This window comes from Mesoplodon densirostris, chromosome 6 (assembly GCF_025265405.1).
Source record: "Mesoplodon densirostris isolate mMesDen1 chromosome 6, mMesDen1 primary haplotype, whole genome shotgun sequence".
Lineage (NCBI taxonomy): Eukaryota > Metazoa > Chordata > Mammalia > Artiodactyla > Ziphiidae > Mesoplodon > Mesoplodon densirostris.
In genome coordinates, this window is record NC_082666.1 from 113,355,121 (window position 1) to 113,379,060 (window position 23,940).

General features: G+C 42.2%; 1 protein-coding gene across 1 annotated transcript; it reads left to right on the plus strand.

The window, feature by feature from the left end:
* The first annotated feature begins 8,700 nt into the window (after nt 1–8,700).
* NFIL3 (nuclear factor, interleukin 3 regulated) lies at nt 8,701–22,617 on the plus strand. The gene is made up of 2 exons (XM_060102453.1): nt 8,701–8,793; nt 20,773–22,617. The coding sequence occupies exon 2, from the start codon at nt 20,948–20,950 to the stop codon at nt 22,334–22,336; it is 1,389 nt and encodes a 462-aa protein (XP_059958436.1). The 5' UTR covers nt 8,701–8,793; nt 20,773–20,947; the 3' UTR covers nt 22,337–22,617.
* The last annotated feature ends 1,323 nt before the right edge of the window (nt 22,618–23,940 follow it).

A 23,940-nucleotide genomic window follows, 5' to 3' on the forward strand; every position in this document is an offset into this window, starting at 1 on the left:
CTTTTTCTTTCTTTTTCTCTCCCTTTTCTTCAGCCGTGTGGCTGACTGGGTCTTGGTACTCCTACTGGGAGTCAAGCCTGTGGCTCTGAGGAGGGAGAGCCAACTTCAGGACACTGGTCCACCAGAGACCTCCCAGCTCCACATAATATCAAATGGCGGACGCTCTCCCAGAGAGCTCCATCTCAACACTAAGACCCAGCTCCACTCCATGACCAGCAAGCTACAGTGCTGGACACCCTATGCCAAACAACTAGCAAGACAGGGACACAACCCCACCCATTAGCAGATAGACTGCCTAAAATCATAATAAGGTCAAGGACACCCCAAAACACACCACCGGACTCAGTCCTGCTGACCAGAAAGACAAGATCAGACTCATCCACCAGAACACAGGCAGTAGTCCCCTCCACCAGTAAGCCTACAAAACCCACTGAACTAACCCTAGCCACTGGTGGCAGACACCAAAAACAATGGGAACTACAAACCTGCAGTCTGCGACAAGGAGACCTCAAACACAGTAATTTAAACAAAATGAGAAGACAGAGAAACACACAGCAGATGAAGGAGCAAGGTAAAAACCCACCAGACCAAACAAATGAAGAGGAAATAGGCAGTCTACCTGGAAAAGAATTCAGAATAATGATAGTAAAGGTGATCCAAAATCTTGGAAACAGAATGGAGAAAATGCAAAAAACATTTAACAAGGACCTAGAAGAACTAAAGAGCAAACAAACAGTGATGAACCACACAATAAATGAAATTAGAAATTCTCTAGAAGGAATCAATAGCAGAATAACTGAGGCAGAAGAACGGATAAGCAACCTGGAAGATAAAATAGTGGAAATAACTACCATAGAGCAGAATAAAGAAAAAAGAATGAAAAGAATTGAGGACAGTCTCAGAGACCTCTGGGACAACATTAAATGCACCAACATTCAAATTATAGGGGTCCCAGAAGAAGAAGAGAAAAAAAAAGAGACTGAGAAAATATTTGAAAAGATTATAGTTGAAAACTTCCTTAATATGGGAAAGTAAATAGTCAATCAAGTCCAGGAAGCACAGAGACTCCCATACAGGATAAATCCAAGGAGAAACACACCATGAAACATATTAATCAAACTATCAAAAAATAAATACAAGGAAAAATATTAAAAGCAGCAAGAGAAAAACAACAAATAACATACAAGGGAATCCCCATAAGGTTACAGCTGATCTTTCAGCAGAAACTCTGCAAGACAGAAGGGAGCAGCAGGACATATTTAAAGTGATGAAAGGGAAAAAAACAACCACAAATATTAGTCTACCCAGCAAGGATCTCTTTCTGATTCAACAGAGAAATTAAAACCATTACAGACAAGAAAAAGCTAAGAGAATTCAGCACCACCAAACCAGCTTGACAACAAATGCTAAAGGAACTTCTCTAGGCAGGAAACACAAGAGAAGGAAAACATCTACAATAACAAACCCAAAACAATTAAGAAAATGGTAATAGGAACATACATATCAATAACTACCTTAAATGTAAATGGATTAAATGCTCCAACCAAAAGACATAGACTGGCTGAAGGGAAACAAAAACAAGACCTGTACATATGCTGTCTACAAGAGACCCACTTCAGACCTAGTGACACATACAGACTGAAAGTGAAGGGATGGAAAAAGATACTCCATGCAAATGGAAATCAAAAGAAAGCTGGAGTAGAAATTCTCATATCAGACAAAACAGACTTTAAAATAAAGACTATTACAAGAGACAAAGAAGGACACTACAAAATGTTCAAGGGATCAATCCAAGAAGAAGATATAACAATTGTAAATATTTATGCACCCAACATAGGAGCACCTCAATACATAAGGCAAATGCCAACAGCCATAAAAGGGGAATCGATAGTAATACAAAAATAATAGTAGGGGACTTTAACACCACACTTTCACTAATGGACAGATCAACCAAAATGAAAATAAAAGAGAAAACATAAGCTTTAAATGACTGATTAAACAAGATGTACTTAATTGATATTTATAGGACATTCCATCCAAAAATAGCAGAATACACTTTCGTCTCAAGTGCTCATGGAACATTATCCAGGATAGATCATATCTTGGGTCACAAATCAAGCCTTGGTAAATTTAATAAAATTGAAATTGTATAAAGTATCTCTTCTGACCACAACGATATGGGACTAGATATCAATTACAGGAAAAAAATCTGTAAAAAATAGAAACACATGGAGGGTAAACAATACCAATACACTACTAAATAACCAAGAGATCACTGAAGAAATCAAAGAGGATGTCAAAAATACGTAGAAACAAATGACAGTGAAAACACAATGAGCCAAAACCTATGGGATGCAGCAAAAGCAGTTCTAAGAGGGAAGTTTATAGCAATACAATCCTACCTCAAGAAACAAGAAACAGGGCTTCCCTGGTGGTGCAGTGGTTGGGAGTCCACCTGCCGATGCAGGGGACACGGGTTCGTGCCCCGGTCTGGGAGGATCCCACATGCTGCGGAGCGGCTGGGCCTGTGAGCCATGGCCGCTGAGCCTGCGTGTCTGGAGCCTGTGCTCCACAGCGGGAGAGGCCACAACAGTGAGAGGCCCACGTACAGAAAAAAAAAAATCAAAAAAAAAAAAAAAAGAAACAAGAAACAGTTCAAATAAACAACCTAACCTTACACCTAAAGCAATTAGAGAAAGAACAAAAAATCCCCAAAGTTAGCAGAAGGAAACAAATCATAAAGATCAGAGCAGAAATAAATGGAAAAGAAATGTTGGAAACAATAACAAAGATCAACAAGACTAAAAACTGGATATTTGAGAAGACAAACAAAATTGATAAACCATTAGCCAGACTCATCAAGAAAAAAAAACAAGACTCAGATCAATAAAATCAGAAATTAAAAAAGAAGTAACAACTGACACTACAGAAGGACAAAGGATCATGAGAGTTACTACAAGCAAATCTATGCCAATAAAATGGGCAACCTGGAAGAAATGGACAAATTCTTAGAAAAGCACAACCTTCTGACACTGAACCAGGAAGAAATAGAAAATATAAACAGACCAATCAAAAGCACTGTAAATGAGACTGTGATTAAAAATCTTCCAACAAACAAAAGCCCAAGACCAGATGGCTTCGAGGTGAATTCTATCAAACAGTTAGAGAAGGGCTAACACCTATCCTTCTCAAATTCTTCCAAAATATAGCACAGGGAGGAACACTCCCAAACTCATTCTATGAGGCCACAATCACCCTGATACCAAAATCAGACAAAGATGGCACAAAAGAAGATAACTATGGGCCAACATCACTGATGAACATAGATGCAAAAATCCTCAACAAAATACTAGCAAACAGAATCCAACAGCACATTAAAAGGATCATATACCATGATCAAGTGGGATTTATCCCAGGAATGCAAGGATTCTTCTATATACGTAAATTAGTCAATGTGATAAACCATATTAACAAACTGAAGGAGAAAAACCATATGATCATCTCAATAGATGCAGAAAAAGCTTTTGACAAAATTCAACACCATTTATGATAAAAACCCTGCAGAAAGTAGGCATAGAGGGAACTTTCCTCAACGTAATAAAGGCCATATATGACAAACCCATAGCCAACATCATCCTCAATGCTGAAAAACTGAAACCATTTCCACTAAGATCAGGAATAAGACAAGGTTGCCCGCTCTCACCACTATTATTCAACATAGTTTTGTAAGTTTTAGCCACATCAATCAGAGAAGAAAAAGAAATAAAAGGAATACAAATCGGAAAAGAAGAAGTAAAACAGTCACTCTTTGCAGATGATATGGTGCTATACATAGAGAATCCTAAAGATGCTACCAGAAAACTACTAGACTGAATCAATGAATTTGATAAAGTAGCAGGATACAATATTAATGCACAGAAATCTCTTGCATTCCCATACACTAATGATGAAAAATTTGAAAGAGAAATTAAGGAAACACTCACATTTACCATTGCAACAAAAAGAATAAAATACCTAAGGAAACAAAAGACCTCTATGAAGAAAACTATAAGACACTCATGAAAGAAATTAAAGATGATACAAACAGATGGAGAGATATACCATGTTCTTGGACTGGAAGAATCAACATTGTGAAAAGGACTATACTACCCAAAGCAATCTACAGATTCAGTGCAATCCCTTTCAAATTACCAATGGAATTTTTCACAGAACTAGAAGAAAAAAAATCACAATTTGTATGGAAACACAGAAGTCCCCGAATAGCCAAAGCAATCTTGAGAAAGAAAAACTGGGCTGGAGGAATCAGGCTACCTGACTTCAGACTGTACTACAAAGGTACAGTAATCAAGACAGTATGGTACTGGCACAGAAACAGAAATATAAATCAATGGAGTAGTATAGAAAGCCCAGAGATAAACCCACACACATATGGTCACCTTATTTTTGATAAAGGAGGCAAGAATATACAATGGAGAAAAGACAGTCCTTCAATAAGTGGTGCTGGGAAAACTGGACAGCTATATGTAAAAGAATGAAATTAGAACACTCCCTAACACCACACACAAAAATAGACTCAAAATGGATTAAAGACCTAAATGTAAGGCCAGGCACTGTATAACTCTTAGAGGAAAACATAGGCAGAACACTCTATGACATAAATCACAGCAAGATCCTTTTTGACCCACCTCCTAGAGAAATGGAAATAAAAACAAAAATAAACAAATGGAACCTAATGAAACTTAAAAGGTTTTTCACAGCAAAGGAAAACATAAACAAGACAAAAAAACAGCCCTCAGAATGGGAGAAAATATTTGCAAATCAATCAACTGACAAAGGATTAATCTCCAAAATATAAAGTAGCTCATGCAGCTCAATATCCAAAAAACAAACAACCCAACCCAAAAATGGGCAGAAGACCTAAATAGACATTTCTCCAAAGAAGATATACAGATGGCCAACAAACACATGAATGGATGTTCAACAGCACTAATCATTAGAGAAATGAAAATCAAAACTACAATGAGGTATCATCTCACACCGGTCAGAATGGCCATCGTCAAAAAATCTATAAACAATAAACGCTGGAGAGTGTGTGGAGAAAAGGGGACCCTCTGGCACTGTTGGTGGGAAAGTAAATTGATACAGCCACTATGGAGAGCAGTATAGAGGTTCCTTAAAAAACTAAAAATAGAACTACCATACGACCCGGCAATCCCACTACTGGGCATATACCCTGAGAAAACCATAATTCAGAAAGAGTCATGTACCACAATGTTCATTGCAGCTCTATTTACAATAGCCAGAACATGGAAGCAACCTACGTGTCCATCAACAGATGAATAGATAAAGAAGATATTGCACATATATACAACAGAATATTACTCAGCCAGAAAAAGAAACAAAATTGAATTATGTGTAGTGAGGTGGATGGACCTAGAGACTGTCATACAGAGTGAAGTAAGTCAGAAAGAGAAAAACAAATACCATATGCTAACACATATATATGGAATCTAAAAAGATGGTTCTGAAGAACCTAGAGGCAGGACAGGAATAAAGACACAGATGTGTCCACACATGGACTGGAAGACATGCGGGGGTGGAAGGGTAAGCTGGGACGAAGTGAGAGAGTGGCATGGACATATATACACTACCAAATGTAAAACAGATAGCTAGTGGGATGCAGCCGTATAGCACAGGGAGGTCAGCTCGGTGCTTTGTGACCACCTAGAGGGGTGGGATAGGGAGGCTGGGAGGGAGACGCAAGAGGGAGGAGATATGGGGATATATGTATATGTATAGCTGATTCGCTTTGTTATAAAGCAGAAACTAACACACCGTTGTAAAGCAATTATACTCCAATAAAGATGTAAATTAATTAATTAATTAATTAATTAAAATAAAACCTATGGGTTCCTAGAATTTTTTCACCTCCTGTCCATGAAATTTAATAAAAGGACAGAAGAGCCTCAAAAACCACAGTGCAGTGGAAAGACAAGGGTCACAGACACAGGGGCCCTGATGCTGCCCCTAGGGCCCCAGTGGTCACCAAAGGACTTTCAGTTGTGGAAAGTTTTCTGCAAAGAAATCCAGAAGCCACTATCTAGAACCCATGAGGTGGAGCTGTCCAATCTGGATCACTAGGTAGGGAGACTGCCTTTCAGCCTCCGATGCCTCTCTTCCCCGGGGCATTGCTGCAGAACTCCTCCATCAGAGGGCAGACTCCATCTCCCTTAGATGGGGCATTTTCTCTCTCTCTGTCCCAGTTCACATTCAGCGAACCTGAATTCTCATTAGATATCCCAGTTTGCAGCTACCCCTGCCTGAAGAGGCCCAGGGTAAAATCTTCTGAATACATATGTCCTCTTAGGTATTTTCTCCCTTGAAACATCAGCAGTCGTAGGGTGCTTCCCATCTCAAGAAGGAGAGGCCACATTCTTAGTCATTCCTCTCTCAAGTTATTGGTGTTATATTTGCTTAATCAGAAAGTGTGTTGGTAGTGTAGTCAGATAAGGCTGAATGTGGTTGATTGTCTTCTGCCAGAAGTTCTCATCACGGTCCTGAACTTCTCTTCCCTCATCCCTCCCCCGCAGCACTGGAAGGAGCTGAGGGTAAGGAAGTTTTGACTTCATCACTTCAACCAGACCCCTCTTCCTCCTCCTCCCAGGGACATGGTAGCAACCCTGCTCTACACTCAGGCCCATGTTGATGTCTTACTGGAAGCCTCCCCAACCTGAGTAATTTGTTTCCTATGTTTCAGATTTTATGCTCCATTTACTCATATTAATCTGCAAGTGCTTGCCTAGTCTGTGAATGTTCTAGGATATAACACTGGACACCACCTCTTGAGTCATGCAGACAGATCCATCGTCGTATTGTTTGGTGGTTTCCTAATCACCAGGAGGAGCTAAAGAGTTATTTTCTAAGTTGGTATCACAGATGTATTTTACACCTCACCTGATTTCCAAGTAAGATGGCAGTTTAAAATGATGCACAAATATGATAGAGGCACAATCTAGAATACCCTCAAGTAATTAGAGGAGCATCGGGTTTCAAAATTCAGCATAAAGAACCAGTTTCCAGGTTCAGAGAATTCCTCCGCTATCACCAACTGGGGTGACTCCAAGCATGTTACCTACCTTTCTTGAATTTCTAAGTTGTTTTCTATAAAGCCATTTACTACTCATTCTACAACAGCTCTGGAATTCTATGAAATTATTTAAAAAGCAGAACAATGCGGAGAATATCTTTCCGGGGCGTATGCTCTGGGTGGCTCTGGATTTCTAGGAACTAGCTGCATTTCTAACCCTGAAAAGGTAACTGACATGCATATGGTTTTAGTTTCATCTAAGAGAGATTTTCAAAGCTATAATGGGTATTGTGAGGATTTGGAAAAAAGGAAATATATTAGTAAAAGTGAGAAAAGTGGAAAATATAAACCAAAATCAGGATTCATTTTCATCAAAGGAGTCAACTCTTTGGAATAAATGTCTAATAGAGGTGACTGACTCAAAAGCCATACAGAGATGTGCTTCTTGAATTGGCAAGCATCTGGAAAGGTGGATTTTGAAAAGATGCTAAAACTCATATTGCATGTCTACGTTTTCAGAGCCCTGTTGATAAATCTACACTTTATCAGATAAATTGTGAACATGGGTGTGTTCTGAACCACAACATTGTCCTTGGAGAACAGTTTGAAATGTGAAGCCTTCCAGAAACCTGATACGTGATAAGCATGTTCTGGGTACTTATAATTCTGTAATATGAGAATGGGGAAGATAGAAAAGAGACAAACTAGCAAGCATATTTTCTATTGATGATGGACGTTGGTGATGGTAACTGGGGGAGGGGGGTGTTCACTCTACTTTGGTGTTTAGTTCAAATTTTTCTTTTTTAAAAAAGTGTATTTTTATCATAGGAAAAAGAAGTGGAAAGTCATGGAAGGCGTTCAGCCCAGCTCCCGCATAGTCCAAGCAGACAGGATGTCCTTCTGCACCTGCCACATTCTGTTTGGGCAAGTCGGTGCGGCACTGTCAGGAATATGGCTCCCTTAGCAAAGGCAGGCACTGCCGCTTTATCTGTAAATGCGCCATGTGTGTGCCACGTGCCTTTACAGTCTTTAGCCCTGTGACTTAAGTCGCCGCGAGGTGCCCTTTCTCCCATTTCTTTAGGTCTCTTACGTAGCCCGGGAATTTGGGGGAGAAGACAAGCACATTCAGTTAGAGGCAGAAATGACAGACTTGCTCCTAGCTTCGAGATTAAGAAAAGAGATCCTGAGCGGCCGTCTCAAACCCCAGTAGCAAACGCCAGCGGGCGTACCAGCTGGTTGAATCCCGCGGACCCGTACCCCGGGCAGCCACACTCGGCGTGGCCGAGGGACGAGGGCGGTGGGTGCCGATGGACCTCGGCCACCTTGGTTTGCCAGTCGTCTTACGCAACAACTTTGCAGCCATCATCTTCGTCCTAATAGTGGAGGGGGCGGTGTTCGTGCGTTGCGCTTTCTTCCCTCCATCCGCCCCCTCTCTCCGGGCAGTCGCGCTCTCAGGGGGAGACGCGCCGGGCTTTGTAATCTCTGCCTACGCAGAACCGCGGGGCTCTGAACTGCCGCCCGGCCCCCTCCCCTCTGCTGCTCGCCCCGGCTTCTGGCCGTTCGCCAGCGCCCCCGCCTCCCCTCTTCGCCCACCCCAAGGAGGAGGGGTCCTCCCGGAGTGTGAGGGGAGGGGGAAGGCGGAGGTCCCTGCCACGCCCGGGCCGCGACAGCCTGCGGCCCTCAGCCCGGCACTCGGTCGGCAACAGGTAGCTTGGTCGGCTGCGCGCTCGGGGAGACGAAACGCGCGTCTCTGCGAGTGAGCGAGGGTCGCTGGGCTCAGAGAGGCACCTCGGTGACCGAGAGGGCTAAGGAGGCGGTGAGAGGAACGGGACGGTGAGGCAGGGGTCTCGGGCCCCTCCCCATGCTCGCTCCGGTCGAGACGACCGCGCCGGCCGTTGCGCAACCCTGGAGCGGGGCACGGGGCGCCGGGCGCTGGGCGTCCCGGCGCTCGGGCGGCGGCGGTGGCCGCGGCCGGGAAAGGACGCGGGCTGCCGGTGGCGCTGCCGGGAGGGGGAGTGGGCGGGGGCGGGGCGAGGGCGGGGCCTCGGAGAGCCTGCCTCCGCTGGCCACGGCCATTGGAGGCGGGCTGGGGGCGGGTGCGGGCTCGGCGATTGGGGCCGGGGCCGCCCGTCACGGCGGGCTGGCGGTCGGCGACGTAGCGCCGCGCTCGGAACTGACCTACTAACACACATCTCCCGGCGCGGCCACGGCGCCCGCGGACCCGGCGCGCCGCCCGCCTCCCGCGCCGCGCCCTCGCCTCCGCCTGCTGCCCCGGAGGCCCAGCCGGACCCCGATCCCCGAAAGCCACCGGTTTCGCTCACGGCCCCCGTTCTTTCTCCCCGCCACCCCAGCTCGCCGCCCTGAGAGCAGGAACACGGTAAGCGCTCCGCCCACCGCCGGCCCGGGCCCGGTGCCCCGCTCCCCTCCCGCTCCCGGGGCGCGCGGCCGCCTGGCGCGGGGCGCGGGCCAGGCTGTGCGCGGGGTTCGGCTGTGCGCGGGGCTGGCCGGCGGCTGCGAGTGTGCGCGGGGCATTCATTACATAAACTTTTGCTGCCTTGTCAGGAGGGGACTCGCCACCTTAAGGTGGCTGCTTTGATTGCAGCGCCCTCGCTCCGGCACGTAGTCCGGGCTGGCTTGCGCTCCCCCCGCTGCTGTTGCATAATGTCTCCTGATTTCAGGAAAATTGATGTTTTGATAGAGAAGTGCGCCGGGGAGGCTGAGCCGAGGCTGAGCCTTCTCGTGGGGAAGGGCAGCGCTCTTTCCTTTATCGTCCTTTCTGCGGGGCTGGCGGCGGCGGAGAGGAGGGGAGCTGAGTAATGGGGAAGAGTCTTGATTTTCTCGTTGAGAAAGAGCGTTGGTAGCGTGAATGATGACGGCATTCGGAGAATGCCTGCGCTGCGTTTGTTTGTGTCCGGGGCTGAGTCTGCACAGACGTTTTCCACCCTGTTTGTCGTCAGCGTGTTTTACCAGCGCTCGGGGAGGTTGTGGGATTTGTACTTGCATACATTGCATAATCTGCCCACAGTGAAATATTGGCAAGGATTACGGGCTGATGTGGGAATGTGCGCGTACGTGTGCAATGATTTGGTAATTTTAGCGCCGCGTTGGATATTGGATCATTACTTACCTGTATACTACGTCCCCAATAAAAAAGGTGTATTTTTAAACACTCCTACAAAACATAAAAGGAAGAATTCCTCGGTTTGTATTCTGATCTTGGATACTACCCGAGCTCGTCCCTTAGGTGTTCTGAGCTATTATATTTAAACCTGGGACGAACCATTGTGACGTTCACCTCCCCACCTTCCTAATTTTAATGCATTCCATTCGATCAGCCCTTTTTCTCACCTTATTGTCATTGCTTTTTCAGACACAAGACAGATCACATAATAGTTTCCTGGAAATGTTGTATTATGTAACGGACGAATTTGCTGGCAGTGAGCACAGGAAGAGGGAGCTAATTACGTGATTTTATAATCTTGCTACAAAGAAAGTAGGACGATCTCAGTCTTTAAAATGTCACTGTAACAGTTTTTTTTTTTTAAGGATATTTTAAACAGGAAAGTAGACAACTGGGTAAGCATTGAGTTTGCTCATGCAGCCGAATATGTGTCTTTTGCCCTAAATGAAATGTGCGTTCTTCTAAATTTAGCCCTATCACATTTTAACAATTGTGGCCTCACAGCGCTATTTCTGGCGTTTTCTCCAGGGCTGTGTGCAAATACAAGTTCAAGGCCATTTGCTGTAGTTTTAACTCCACGCCTTCGGAGACCTTTGATAAGATTGTATTTTTAGGAAGGCATTTCGCAGAGCCCGGTGACTTGCTGGATGCTGACTCCCATTTATCTTTTTAAAGGACACTTTAGGAAAGTGCTGTTCCCTGAGAACAGCAGGGGATGGCCGAGTGTCATCTTCTGGTCTTGGCTTTTGTAAATAACAACAGCGAATGGGGTCACAGTATTTGTTTCACATCGTATTTTTATTTTCTCCAGACCAGATATGATTTATGGGAAACAGATATAGGTTAGTAGATTGTATTTTTTTGGTGGGTGTCCTAGTTTTATTCGTGTGAGGATTATATGAATATATAATGTACCCAGATTTTAAATTTGTCCTGGACTCTTACGTAGTGTGTATGTGAATATATGTATATGATGGTGTGTGTATGTCAGATTTGTTTTCCCCTAATGTACTATTAAAATAACTAAAAAGCAGGGTTGTGGAAGGTTTTCGGTGGGAGGGGTCGGAGGAGGGGACGTATTACAGAGATTCACCTCTGGAACAAATTTATTACCCCAAGTAATTGAAGTCGCTTTCCAAGAAGCTAATATTGCTCCAGGCCCCGAATGTCAGACCCCGACCTACTTTGGAGCGCAGGCCGGGAGCCCCGGGCCTGCAGGGGGCCGCGTAGCGCCACCTTCCGATCGCGACTTCAGGGGTGCTCCCTCGCCTCCCGGCCCACCCCTCCCTCCTGCGGGCCCTTGGGGTCTGGGGGCGACATGGGGGTGGCGGGCGCGGACCTCGGTTAGCAGCAGGGAGCGCCCTTGGGCGGCGCTTGGACGGGGGCTGCAGGGCGGCCTGTGCTGCTCCTCCTCGCCCCCTCCTCACATTCCTTTGTTCTGGCGCGGGGGTCCTGGCGGCGCCAAGGCCCCGCTGCGCCGCCCACCCGGCGGGGGCGGGTCCTGGGGAGGCGCGTTGGGGGGCGCCGAGGGACCGCCCGGGACCCGAGAGTGCGATGCGCTCTGGGTTCGCTTGGGCAGGAGGAGGGAGGGGGAGGACGAGAGGGCAGCCGGAGCGGCGGGAGGGGAGCCAGAAGAGCGGGAGGGACAGGAGGGACCCAGGGCGAGGCCGCTCCGCAGCTCCAGGGGCCTGCCTTATTGCTGTTTGCGCGCTGAGCTTCTGAGCACCGCAGGAACCTTTGTTCGGGGAGGCTTCATTGTATGTCGGAGCCTAGGGCTTCTGATTCTCGTGAAGTGAAAAAGACCTAAGAAAACCTCCAAATGTCAGCAGACCACAAAAATTGGGGGGAGGGGAGGTCCACTATTGGTGGTGGTGACGAGGAGAACCCCATCTTGACTGTAGCCAGTCGAGTCGATGTATTTATTTTTTTGAACCTTTAGTCTATGTAGTCAAAGGCTAGAGTAGAGAGAACTCAAATCCCCCGAGTTCAAAATTTTAAAAAATCAAAACACTTGTGTGGATGCCGCTGTCCTGCTATATAAGACTGTAGTACTTTCATCCTGGCAATAAGTCTTCCGAGGCTGTGCTCATGCAATAAATCGCAGTGAATTCAGGGCAGCGTCACAGATGTTCTCTGAAAGGGCATCAGCGCAGTGCTTTGTTGAAAAGTTGGCTTCTGTGGGATCAAATCCTACACCCTATCCCTAATGGTTTCTCTCTTGAGTTTCAGGCCAGTCAGTAGTTAAGAAACAGTGAAGTGCTAAATAAGAACACAGGCTGTGGGCTCAGAAGAGCTGGGTCCCAGGCCCCAGCCTGTGATCTTGGGCACTGCCCTGATTTCCATAGGCCTCCAGGGTAAACTGAGGGAATAAAACCTGTTTAGCTGGGCACTTGTGGGGAGCTCAGTAAATGCTTCCTGTAAAAGTGACCAGGAACTATATATATATATATATATATACACACACACATATAGACACACACATATATATATATACATATTTTTTTAATAAAGGTATTCACCTTCATTTTTCACTGCCTAAGTCTCTGTGCAATAAGGAATAAAGTTTGAACTAAGCCTATAGTTAATGATTCTTCTTGGGACTTCCGTGGTAGTCCAGTGGTTAAGACTTCACCTTCCAATGCATGGGGTGCAGGTTCCATCCCTGGCCAGGGAGCTAAGATCCCACGTGCCTGGGGCCAAAAAACCAAAACATAAAACAGAAGCAATATTGTAACAAATTCAATGAAAACTTTAAAAATGGTCCATATCAAAAAAATCTTTAAAAAAAGATTCTTCTTGAAATACTGTACTTTTTTGTTCTAATAATGATTAATTTCTTTCTCAAAACTATTTGCCATTACGTTTGATGGTAATTTTACTTTGAAGGGAATTCTTGACAGGACTGCAGAACCTCAGAGTACCCAAGTCATTGGGTTAATGTTTGGGGGAACTGTTTAAAGGAACAGGGAGAAGTGAGTTGATGGTTGCAGGAGTGGTGTAAAAAGTGCCAAACAGCTGCCTTTTTTCAGTTCCCTTTACCTCTCTGTGATGGTTTTCCTGGTCCTGGATAATCTCTCTATCTAAAATTCTAGTCTGAGATCAGAGGCTGGTTAGACCTCACAGATGAGCTGTGTTGGGAGGGAGTGTGTGCAGCCTGTATGGTTAAAACGGTAGGACATGCCCCAGCTGCTGATGGTTGGCCCTTTTGACTAACACAGAAGTAAATTTCGTTTGGTTTACCCTTACACTTGCAACATAGGGCAGTGCTTCACTATGAATTACGAGAGGCAAAAATTAGGCCTAGAACTAATCATCATCATCGTTTCCTTGATGCTGCTCATCCTTCAGAAATGAGATGAAGAGCTAATATTTGCTAAACATGTACCCTGCCTGTGCCAGGCACTGTGTTGACTGTTTTATTATTGTCCCCATTTTAGACATGAGGAAGTGGAGACTAAGAGAAATTGATTAGTAGTCCAGGCCAGGAGCCTGAAAAGGGGATTGGGCGGAGGGGGGGGGGGTGACCCTCTGTCTCTGTCCCCTCCCTGAGTGTGAGTGCCAGCTCACTGGAGTTTTTGAAACAATTTCCTTTTCTGTGTTAAAGACTTATCTTTGCGAAGTGCAATTATAACATCACTATGATGCAACAAGCTGAAAATTAAAACCCTTTGTTCAGGCCCTTTCCCATGTTGAGCAATGTGCCTGACTCACCAGCTGAGTGGATATTTCTAGTTGACCTTGCTTTGGTCCATAGAGTCAGTTCTGAGATGTGAATGTGATTGCAGCATGGAATGGAAAAGGTGCAGTCATATTGCAGAGGCTTTATTTTTACCCTAGTAAAATCACACATACTTCATTATTTCCATTGTAATCCAGATGGCATTGATGCTGTTCAAAGTTGTTTATTTTTAATTTGTATTAAGGAATGAGAGCACACTTGGGATTCAGTTCAAAATATGACAGAAACAATGTAATTGAAGTTTCCTTTAATATTCATTTCTTGTTTTTGTAAGGTATGCCTGTATTTCACAGGGTTAACACATTGTTTGATATCCTGTTATTTTTCTAAATTATATTTGAGTTGATTTTTATCCAGATTGGACTTGTATAAGAATGTCGAAAGACATTGACCTTTGATCACAGACATTACATAAGAGTTTTCCAGTTTCAAAATGAGCTTGTATTGCCACCACCCCCCCAATTATCTCTCAAATTTCATTACAAATACCTTTCTTGTAGTTAAAAAATTACTGTTTCTCATATGGTTTTAATTAGAGTATGCTAGCTTGTTTTTATGGTAAGAAAGTTTAGTAGGGATTTACTAGATGCCTTTCGTAATAATCTGTGCTTTGAGGACTCATTTTCATTGGAAGCAGAATGATGTTTATAAGCTTTTTAGTTATCAGAACATGGTGTCTTTTATTAATTAACTTTCCAGGGATCTAAAGCTGGAGTTAAGTAGCCTTCAAATAAACACTAAAAATAAACATTTAAAATAATTTCTTCTATTCATGAGGCACATAATAAATGACATTTGTAATCGTCTGCTCACTGGGAAGGAAAGTGAACAAGAAATTAAAAAGTCAAGCTGAGGAAAATTGGAATGATTCTTCAGTATAATTAGGGAAATTCAAAACCTTGCCCTACCATACCATTTCCTCAGCCAACTCTGCATGCACCCCATTTTTCCCATCATTATCCCATGTTGCATGTAGTCTAGTATTACCTACCTGTTGCAGAATTTCCTATAACTGGATAACTTCATAATTACCCATGTCCCTTAAAATTTCAGATTAATTGCTAGACTGATAAATTATCTTTTTGGAACTTTCAAGAAAACAAATGGTCCCCATTTTGAAATGAATGCAGAATTTTTCATAAGGCATTAGTATTTCATCACCCCCATCCTCCCAGTTCCCCTCCCTGAAGCCTTGAAGTTGTTTGGATGTGTTAGCGTCTATGCATTTGCCCTGAGCAGTCTTCAGAATATTTTCATTGAGAGTTAGATTACAAACAGTAGCCTCTTTTTATAAAAGAACGTCAGGTCATACTATTTCATATTTCAATCCCTTAAATTATATCAATGCTATAATAAAATACAGTGTTGTCATCATATTTATTAAGTTTAAATCTAATTTTCAAGTAGTCCTTTGTTGAGGATGAAAGGGCAAGAAACTTGAAATATTTTCATTTATCATAAAATTGCTCTGGTTTTGACCCATTCATTTATAGAAGTACCCGAATAGAAAAAGTAGGCCAGTTTGTTGCTATGATAGGATAGATTTTGGCAAAGTGTGAAAGTCTGTTTATGTGTGTGTTCATAGCTGGATCAAGTATACATTTCTCTCTCACTTCAGAGTCTGTGTTACTAGACACAGAATTATATTATTAATGGGAGGCACTTCACTGGCACTTAAAGAGGTTTAACATAGTTTTCTTAATTTAAAAAGCATTTTTTCAGCCTGATTAGAAAATCCTCATGCAACTTCAATGTTTCCTTAGTGTTTTCATCCCCCACTCCCCACTAGATTTTATTTTCATCCATGAAAAGAAGTAAAGCATTTTACTGAAACAATCATGTCATGGATTTTACCCACAGGAAGAAAATGTAGGTTAACATTTTCTAGTATTACTAGTTTAAAGAGCTGTGAATTGATTCATTAACTTTATTTTTTCACTAAAATGGCACTTATCTCAAAAATAAGCAACTGCCTCTTAGTAGAGAGATGGTTTGTAGTTTAACATAAAAGAATATTTTTCTTTAATGGTATCTATACTATACCTCTGAGGGTGTAAACAGTACATTCAGATAGTAGAGAGAAAATGAGGTAGTTCTATCAAAATATTTCCAAATCATTGGGCACATCAAATAGTATTTCATCTTGTATTGACGGAATGTTAAAATCAAAGTATAAAATAGAAGCAATTTGCAATCTCTTTAAAGAGATAATAATGAATTTCTCTCATAGTAGATTTTAACATCTAAGCTATTAGTAAAATTTTAGTTGCTTGAAACAAAATGTTTCTTCTCTTCTTGTTTTGTAAGAAGTTTGAATTGTCCACCAATATTTCTCTGAGAGATGTGTTGGCGGCCAGAGAACATATAGGTCTGTCATTGTAAACATAAGTCAGAAGGTCCCTCCTCAAAAAGAAATTTGGGCTAGAATTTGTGTTGTAAAGCTTTATTCTTTTAGAGAATTTTCTAAACCAAATTTATCTTAATTAAAAACAGTATTTAGGTCATCTGACTTAAATAGACTTTAAAATCTGGGTTTATGAAACATAACTCATGCCTGAAGAAATAGTGTGATGTACTATGAAAAAACATTAATTAGCAATGGTACATCCGAGTTAGGTGTGGGAAAATATGTCATTAGAATGTGATGATGACTCCTGCTCTTAAATTTCTCCTTTTATTTGTGTTTTTAAGAAGCACCCATATTATCTAATGCGTGTAATGAAGCTGATCATGCTGAGCACCCCAGCACCATAGAATTGTCATTTAGTGTCAGTTACTCACCAGAAAGGAAACTAGTGGTGACTGATGTAACACAGCATTAGTGGTGATCTGAAAACATGAGGCAGAGGTGAAATGACTGTTAAATTAATCATAAGGGAAAACACTGGAGTCTGAAATAAAGTCATTAGTTAGTTGAGCATAAAAACTGATGTCTTTAGAAGGCGTTGTAAACCATCTTTCGATTCACTTTAATTTAAATTTATTGTTGAAGGGCACAAATAGATTCTTTGCCCTCAACATCTCTGCCCTCTAGTGCTGCATGATCTTGGGAAAGTCACCCAGTCTTTCTGTATTTTAATTGCCCTCTCCCACCATGTTGAAAATGGATACATTTTGGTTGTGTACCAAAAAATCACAGGTGACAATGCTAATAGCTATAATTATTTTCCTTCTATTTATTTTAGCATGTAGGTTTGCCCGGAGATTAAAATTTTAGCAGAGATATGAAAATTTAGAATGTTTTCTCAATTCATGAAATACTTGCAGGCTATACAACTCTGTGGAAGCTGGAGAAAAGTCCCAGATGGTACCTTTGTTGTCTTAAAGAAGTTCTGGCAGCATCTAATAGTGCTTTACTGCCCCCAAAGTCACTTAGTAAGTGGGGATATATTACCCAGAAATGAGGGTAACACAGAAAGGAACTATATGTAAATGAGATGCATTGCAGGGATACACACCAGAACAACCCTCTGGCAGTGCAGGAATGGGTACTGTTAGAGGAATTGGATTGGGGTCAGGGCTGTCCTGGAATCTTAGCTGTGCCCCTCAACTAGCTGTGCGACACTGGGCAAGTTGCTTAACTTCTCTGAGCCTTAGTTTTTTCATCTGAAAGTGGTTCTTATGAGGGCAGTGAAATAATGACAGGCCAGGTTCACAGTGCCTGTTGCATAGTCAGTGTTGAGTAAATGGCACCTGTTATAATTGTTTTTATTATCACCATACAAAGAAAAAGGCAGTGCAGCTAGAAACAATGTGATATGTGCACCAATCCCCTTTGTTGGCGGTGCTCCTAGCACACCCCTGGATGAGCGCTGTATTCACAAGCCTGTCTCCCACCAAAGACTAAGGGGTCCCTTGACTCTTGGGAGTTTGATTCTTCCTTCCCTCTTTATGTGCCCCCAGTCTGGCTCAGTGCCAGGTATACAGTAGGTGCTCCATATGTGTTGAATAAATCAAGTAATGAATAAGAGAAGCTCTCTGTTACTAAGTTAAATATCTTTTTTAGAATTTATGTAATAATCAGATTTAAAAGAATGTATCAACGAAGTGTTTTTGGCACAAAGTTCTCTTACATAAGGCAAATGAGTGACTGTCAATCAGATGTTGAGCACCTAATAGGTTCAGTTTGTTGCTAGGATACAAATATATTAATTTGCGTCCTGAACTAACTTGCAGTCTAGTTGGACATACAAAACAAACATGTAGGAAGATACACATTGTACAAAATCAGCATCTCTCTCTACAGTATCTCGCACTGCTGATAAACTCTTTTCAACACTGCAAGGTTATTTGATAAATAATATTACAGAAAATATCCTAATGTCGTTATGGGGTGATTTGCTGGTGGAATCATAGAGGCAGTTAATATGTGCAGATGAAGGAAGAATCCAGATTCTAGTACACATAGTGAAATTCAAATAGGAAGAAGATTAACTGAAAAGAAATGGGATTTTTCTGCAGGTTTTGAATGTACCAACAAAGTTGTAGAGATGACAAAGTGGACATACAGTACTTAGACACCCAGAAGAAATGGGTTAAGAGATTTTAGGACAAGTGGGATATTTTTGTTGGAAGTAGTGTTATTTTCTCTATGCAGTGTGACAAGGGCTGCCTGCCCGCCCTCACTCACACTAGACTCAAGCGCGATTCTTTGGACCAGGAGATTGAAAAGAGTCCTAACTCACTCAATGTAGGTTTGAAATGATGAAACGATATGAAATGATGAAAGAATGAAAAGTTTAGGAAGAGTAACTAACACAGAATTGTGGTGCATTTCAAGAGCGTAACTGTAAAAACTCATAGGTGAGGTGAAATGTAAAAGGAATGTAATTTTTTTTTCCAAGGAAGGGACAAATTAAAAAATGCATGGAAGAGAAAGAGTCTCAAGTGGAGAAAATACTCACAATAATAGTGTGCAAGGAACTGCATAATGTTTTAAAAAACAGTAGTGTCTGGGGATACAGTGGAGATTTTAAAAAGCATCTTGGAAAAGTTCAATGTAATTATCTTCCTGGAACTGGAATTTTTACTCTTTGCTTCAACATTCATTTGATTTCATGGGGGAAGACTTAACTGAATTAGGGAATACAAATTCTTGACAGGAGGGAAGAATCCATTCAGTATATTGAGGGAAAAGGGGTTTTCATATCAGAACAAGAAACCTAACTGGAAATATAGGAAGCAGTGTTGTGTACTAAGTAAGCAGTGTTGTGTACTAAGTGATAACTAGGAAGCTCCCCTTTCTACACCATCACGGCCTGCTGTGGCAGACTCATTGCCTTCATTTCCCATTAAAGCTATATTTTCAAAAACAAACGGAAGCTCGGTATTTGTAATTACAAGTTTTGCTAAGTTGCAACTCACTGTTTCCATTGGCTCAATTTGATGGACAGAAACATGGCGTTAAACCTTATTCTTGATGATCCTGAAATTATTACATCATTCCTTCTGTTCCTTCTGGAAAAGACACAGGAAGCTGGCAGTCTTTTCCAGCTGATAAAATTAAACGTCATTAGTCATTATAAAACTATGTACAAGAAAGAAAGAGAGACCTGAAACAAAAACATTAAATCTTTTTAATAGAGCAGGAAGAGTGCCGAATGAACAGTTGTCTTACCATGTCTCCTTTATGAAAGTATTACCTACTGGAAAATTAGGCAGAGAAGCCCTGTCCAGGAAGACAGATCCAAAATGACCACGAGAAGATTGTTATTGGAACTTAATATGGATTTATTATCTCCTGTCAGGCCAAGTTCAGATTATAAATATGTCATCAGTGGAAAAGGAAGCTAGTTGATGGTTCTATTTTTGAGTTCTTATATTTTGTTTGAAACTAATTAGTAAAATGGAAAGAAATTCTTTCCATAATTACATTCTCTTGGTTTAAAATAATTTTAAGTTTCAAGAAGGCACTGTACTTAAAAAAAAATCCCTTTGAATAATAAGCGTTTATTTTAGTCTGAAGCTACTTTATCAATGAAATCTATTATGACAGAATTGTCAGGACCAAAAAAAGCACTGTGGATGCTTCCATTTTAAGTGAATGTTTGATAAATCAATTTGAAGGAACCAGGAAAAAAAGAACATTTCTAACCTCATAGCACAAATGCGTCAAAAGAGATGGCTTTATTGAAAAGAGTCCTTGTCAGGTGTGCTGAGTCACTTGGCAGAACGACTGTGACATCAGCCACATAAGAGATTAAACAACTACAACTCAGTTGTTTGTGTGGCTTTTATTTTTATTTTTGTGGCAGTAAAAATTTAACTCCATTTATATTTGATTCCATGTAATTACAGAATTTGTTTACTGACATTAAAGGGGTTTACTTGGAAAAGTTCCTTTTATGAGGTGAGCTTGTTTGCTTGGCAGTGATATAAGTGCTATCTAAAAGTATTCAGAAGCCCCACAAGATGCAAGTACTATTTAAAAACTTACCAACCAGATGCGATCTGTCATTTCCTTCCTGTAATGTCCTATCCCCACATGCCCCACCCCACCATTTTTTCTCCTGAAACACAGTCTTCCTCTGTTTTTCCCTGGGGCAGATGTGTTTTTTTCTCTCACTGTCCTGGACCACAGGTCTCACTGTGGACTTGTCCTTTACAACTTTACCGTATAGGTATTTGGGTACTTATTTTCCTTGCAAGATTGTAAACTCTTTGAAGGCCAGAAATATCGACCCTCAATGCTTCGTGTACTTTCTTGTACATAATTGGTAATAAATATTTACCAGATGGATAACTGTTTCTCTTCATGTATTGCAGGTGACCTAGAAGACCCTACTCTGTCCAGTGAGAGAAGCTGAAGAGATTTATCCTAGACGGTAGAACAAAAAGAAGAATATTGATGGATTTTAAACCGCAGTTTTTAAAGCATTTGAGATTACTGAGAAAATAACTTCTTCTCCTGCACCGCATATATAGGTTAAGGTTGTTTCTGATGCAGCTGAGAAAAATGCAGAGCATCAAGAAGGAGCAGGCATCTCTTGATGCTGGTAGCAGCGTGGACAAGATGATGGTGCTTAATTCTGCCTTATCCGAAGTCTCCGAAGACTTGACGACAGGGGAAGAGCTCCTTCTCAATGAAGGAAGCGTGGGGAAAAACAAATCTTCAGCATGTCGGAGGAAACGGGAATTCATTCCCGACGAGAAGAAAGATGCCATGTATTGGGAAAAGAGGCGGAAAAATAACGAAGCTGCCAAGAGGTCTCGGGAGAAGCGTCGACTGAATGACCTGGTTTTGGAGAACAAGCTCATTGCACTGGGAGAAGAAAACGCCACTTTAAAAGCTGAACTGCTTTCCCTCAAATTAAAGTTTGGTTTAATTAGCTCGACAGCCTATGCCCAGGAGATTCAGAAACTCAGTAATTCTACAGCTGTGTATTTTCAAGACTACCAGACTTCCAAATCCACCGTGAGCACCTTTGTGGATGAGCACGAGCCCTCGATGGTGGCCAGCAGTTGCATTTCTGTCATCAAGCACTCTCCACAGAGCTCTCTGTCTGATGTTTCAGAAGTGTCTTCGCTAGAACATTCGCAGGAGGGCCCTGGGCAGAGTGGCTGCAGAAGCCCAGAAAGCAAGTTCCAGGTGATCAAGCAAGAGCCGATGGAACTGGAGAGCTATGCCAGGGAGCCCAGAGATGACCCGGGCGCCTACCGAGCGGCCGTGTACCAGAACTATATGGGGAATTCTTTTCCTGGCTACTCACACTCTCCCCCTCTGCTGCAGGTCAACCGATCCTCCAGTAACTCTCCAAGGACATCAGAAACCGATGAAGGTGCAGTAGGAAAGTCATCCGACGGAGAGGATGAGCAGCAGGTTCCCAAGGGCCCAATCCACTCTCCCGTCGAACTTCAGCGTGTCCACGCCACAGTGGTTAAAGTTCCAGAAGTGAACTCCTCTGCCTTGCCACACAAGCTTCGGATTAAAGCCAAAGCCATGCAGATAAAAGTGGAAGCCTTCGATCATGAATTCGATGGCACGCAAAAACTTTCTTCGCCTGTTGACATGACATCTAAGAGACATTTCGAACTTGAGAAGCATAATGCCCCCAATCTGGTACATTCTTCTCTCACTCCCTTTTCAGTGCAAGTGACTAACATTCAAGATTGGTCTCTCAAATCCGAACACTGGCATCAAAAAGAACTTAATGGCAAAACTCAGAATAGTTACAAAACTGGAGTGGTCGAAGTGAAAGACAATGGTTACAAAGTCTGTGACCCAGAGAATTTGTTTTTGAAGCAGGGGATAGCCAACTTGTCTGCAGAGGTGGTCTCACTTAAAAGACTTATAGCCACACAACAAATCTCTGCTTCGGACTCTGGGTAAAATTACTACTGAACAAGCTCTGGGCATTTAGAGATGTCATTTGCAATAGATAGTACATTTTGTATTAGGCTGAATTTTCACTGGACTTGTGATGTCATTTCACTGTAATGTTCACATGTTGACTGTTGGATGTCTTTCTGTGCACAAATTATTATGAAGATTAGACTGTGTTATCACCCTGCCTTGTGTATAGTCAAATAGTCCATTGCAAAGGCTGTATATATTGAACATTATTTTTGTTGTTCTATTATAAACTGTGTAAGTTACCAGTTTCAATAAAGGATTGGTGACAAACACAGAACTTCTGCTCCATTGCACTTAATTTTATGGGAAAGAAAGAGCAATTTAGGTTACAAAAGTAGATACTGTATTAAGATATTCTGCATTTTACTTATTTGGGGGAGTTTTCTCCCATCTATAGGGAAAACCAAAACATAAGTTCAACACATAATATTTCTTTTTCTAATTTGGCCCAGGCTATGATAAATTCGAAAACCTTCCAAAGAGGGAGAGTAGGGAAGAGGGGGTGGGGAATGCATTTTCTTGCATTTGAGACCAGTAATTTACAAATTACCCCCCATTATCTATTTTTCTTTAAGGTTACCTTTTCTCTATCCTTTTTTTTTTAAGTAGAAAAATCCAACTTGTTTAGCATCATTGTCTCTTTAGTCATCTCTCTTTTAAGTATGACACATAGATGTAGATAGTTGAATCACTGACCAGTTTATTATTTAGAGGTTCATTAAAAGAATGGATAAAAGACTAAGGATGAAGTCATTTTTATGTTATTGTAAATCTTAACAATTCTCGAATATAAGTCTAGGGAATTAAGCTAGTGAAATATTGTTTTTATTTAGTTTCCAAAATTTCAAGGAACACATCAATGATCACATTACACCACATTCAGTCTATGTAATGACTGGATTTTTTTACTATTTGTTAAAGATGAATATAAATAATAGCTCCAGTTTGGAAACTCTTTATAATATAGAAGTCCAGAAGAAAGCATCATTCTAAGTAAACCGATGATATGATCATGACTGATCATTTGTCCAGGATCCTCAGTTGCCCCATAGAAGTAAGTGTCCTCAAATACAGACCATGTGTATCTTCTGTTGCAAGGCAGGACTGGCTTCTGGCTGGGCTGGAAGGAATGGGTAGATGTTAATCAAGCACAGCTTCCCCCATAGCTCTTCTCACCAAAGCCCTCTCCAGAACTGTTTCTTTTTTCACACTGACCTCTTCTGTATCCTAGAAGTGAGGGGGAGGACTTGGAGGCTTCATAAAACGTGCAGGGGGCTTCCCTGGTGGCGCATTTGTTAACAATCCACCTGCCAATGCAGGGGACACGGGTTCATGCCCTGGTCCGGGAAGATCCCACATGCCGTGGCAACTAAGCCTGTGTGCCACAACTACTGAGCCTGCACTCTAGAGCCCGCGTGCCACAACTACTGAAGCCCACACACCTAGAGCCCGTGCTCCGCAACAAGCGAAGCCACCACAATGAGAAGCCCGCGCACCGCAACTAGAGAAAGCCCGCGCACAGCAGCAAAGACCCAACACAGCCAAAAATAAATAAATAAATAAAATTTAAAACGTGCAGG

Bases quoted from the DNA above. Each gene is read 5' to 3' on its own strand.
- NFIL3 (XM_060102453.1), top strand. From the start codon at position 20,948: ATGCAGCTGAGAAAAATGCAGAGCATCAAGAAGGAGCAGGCATCTCTT.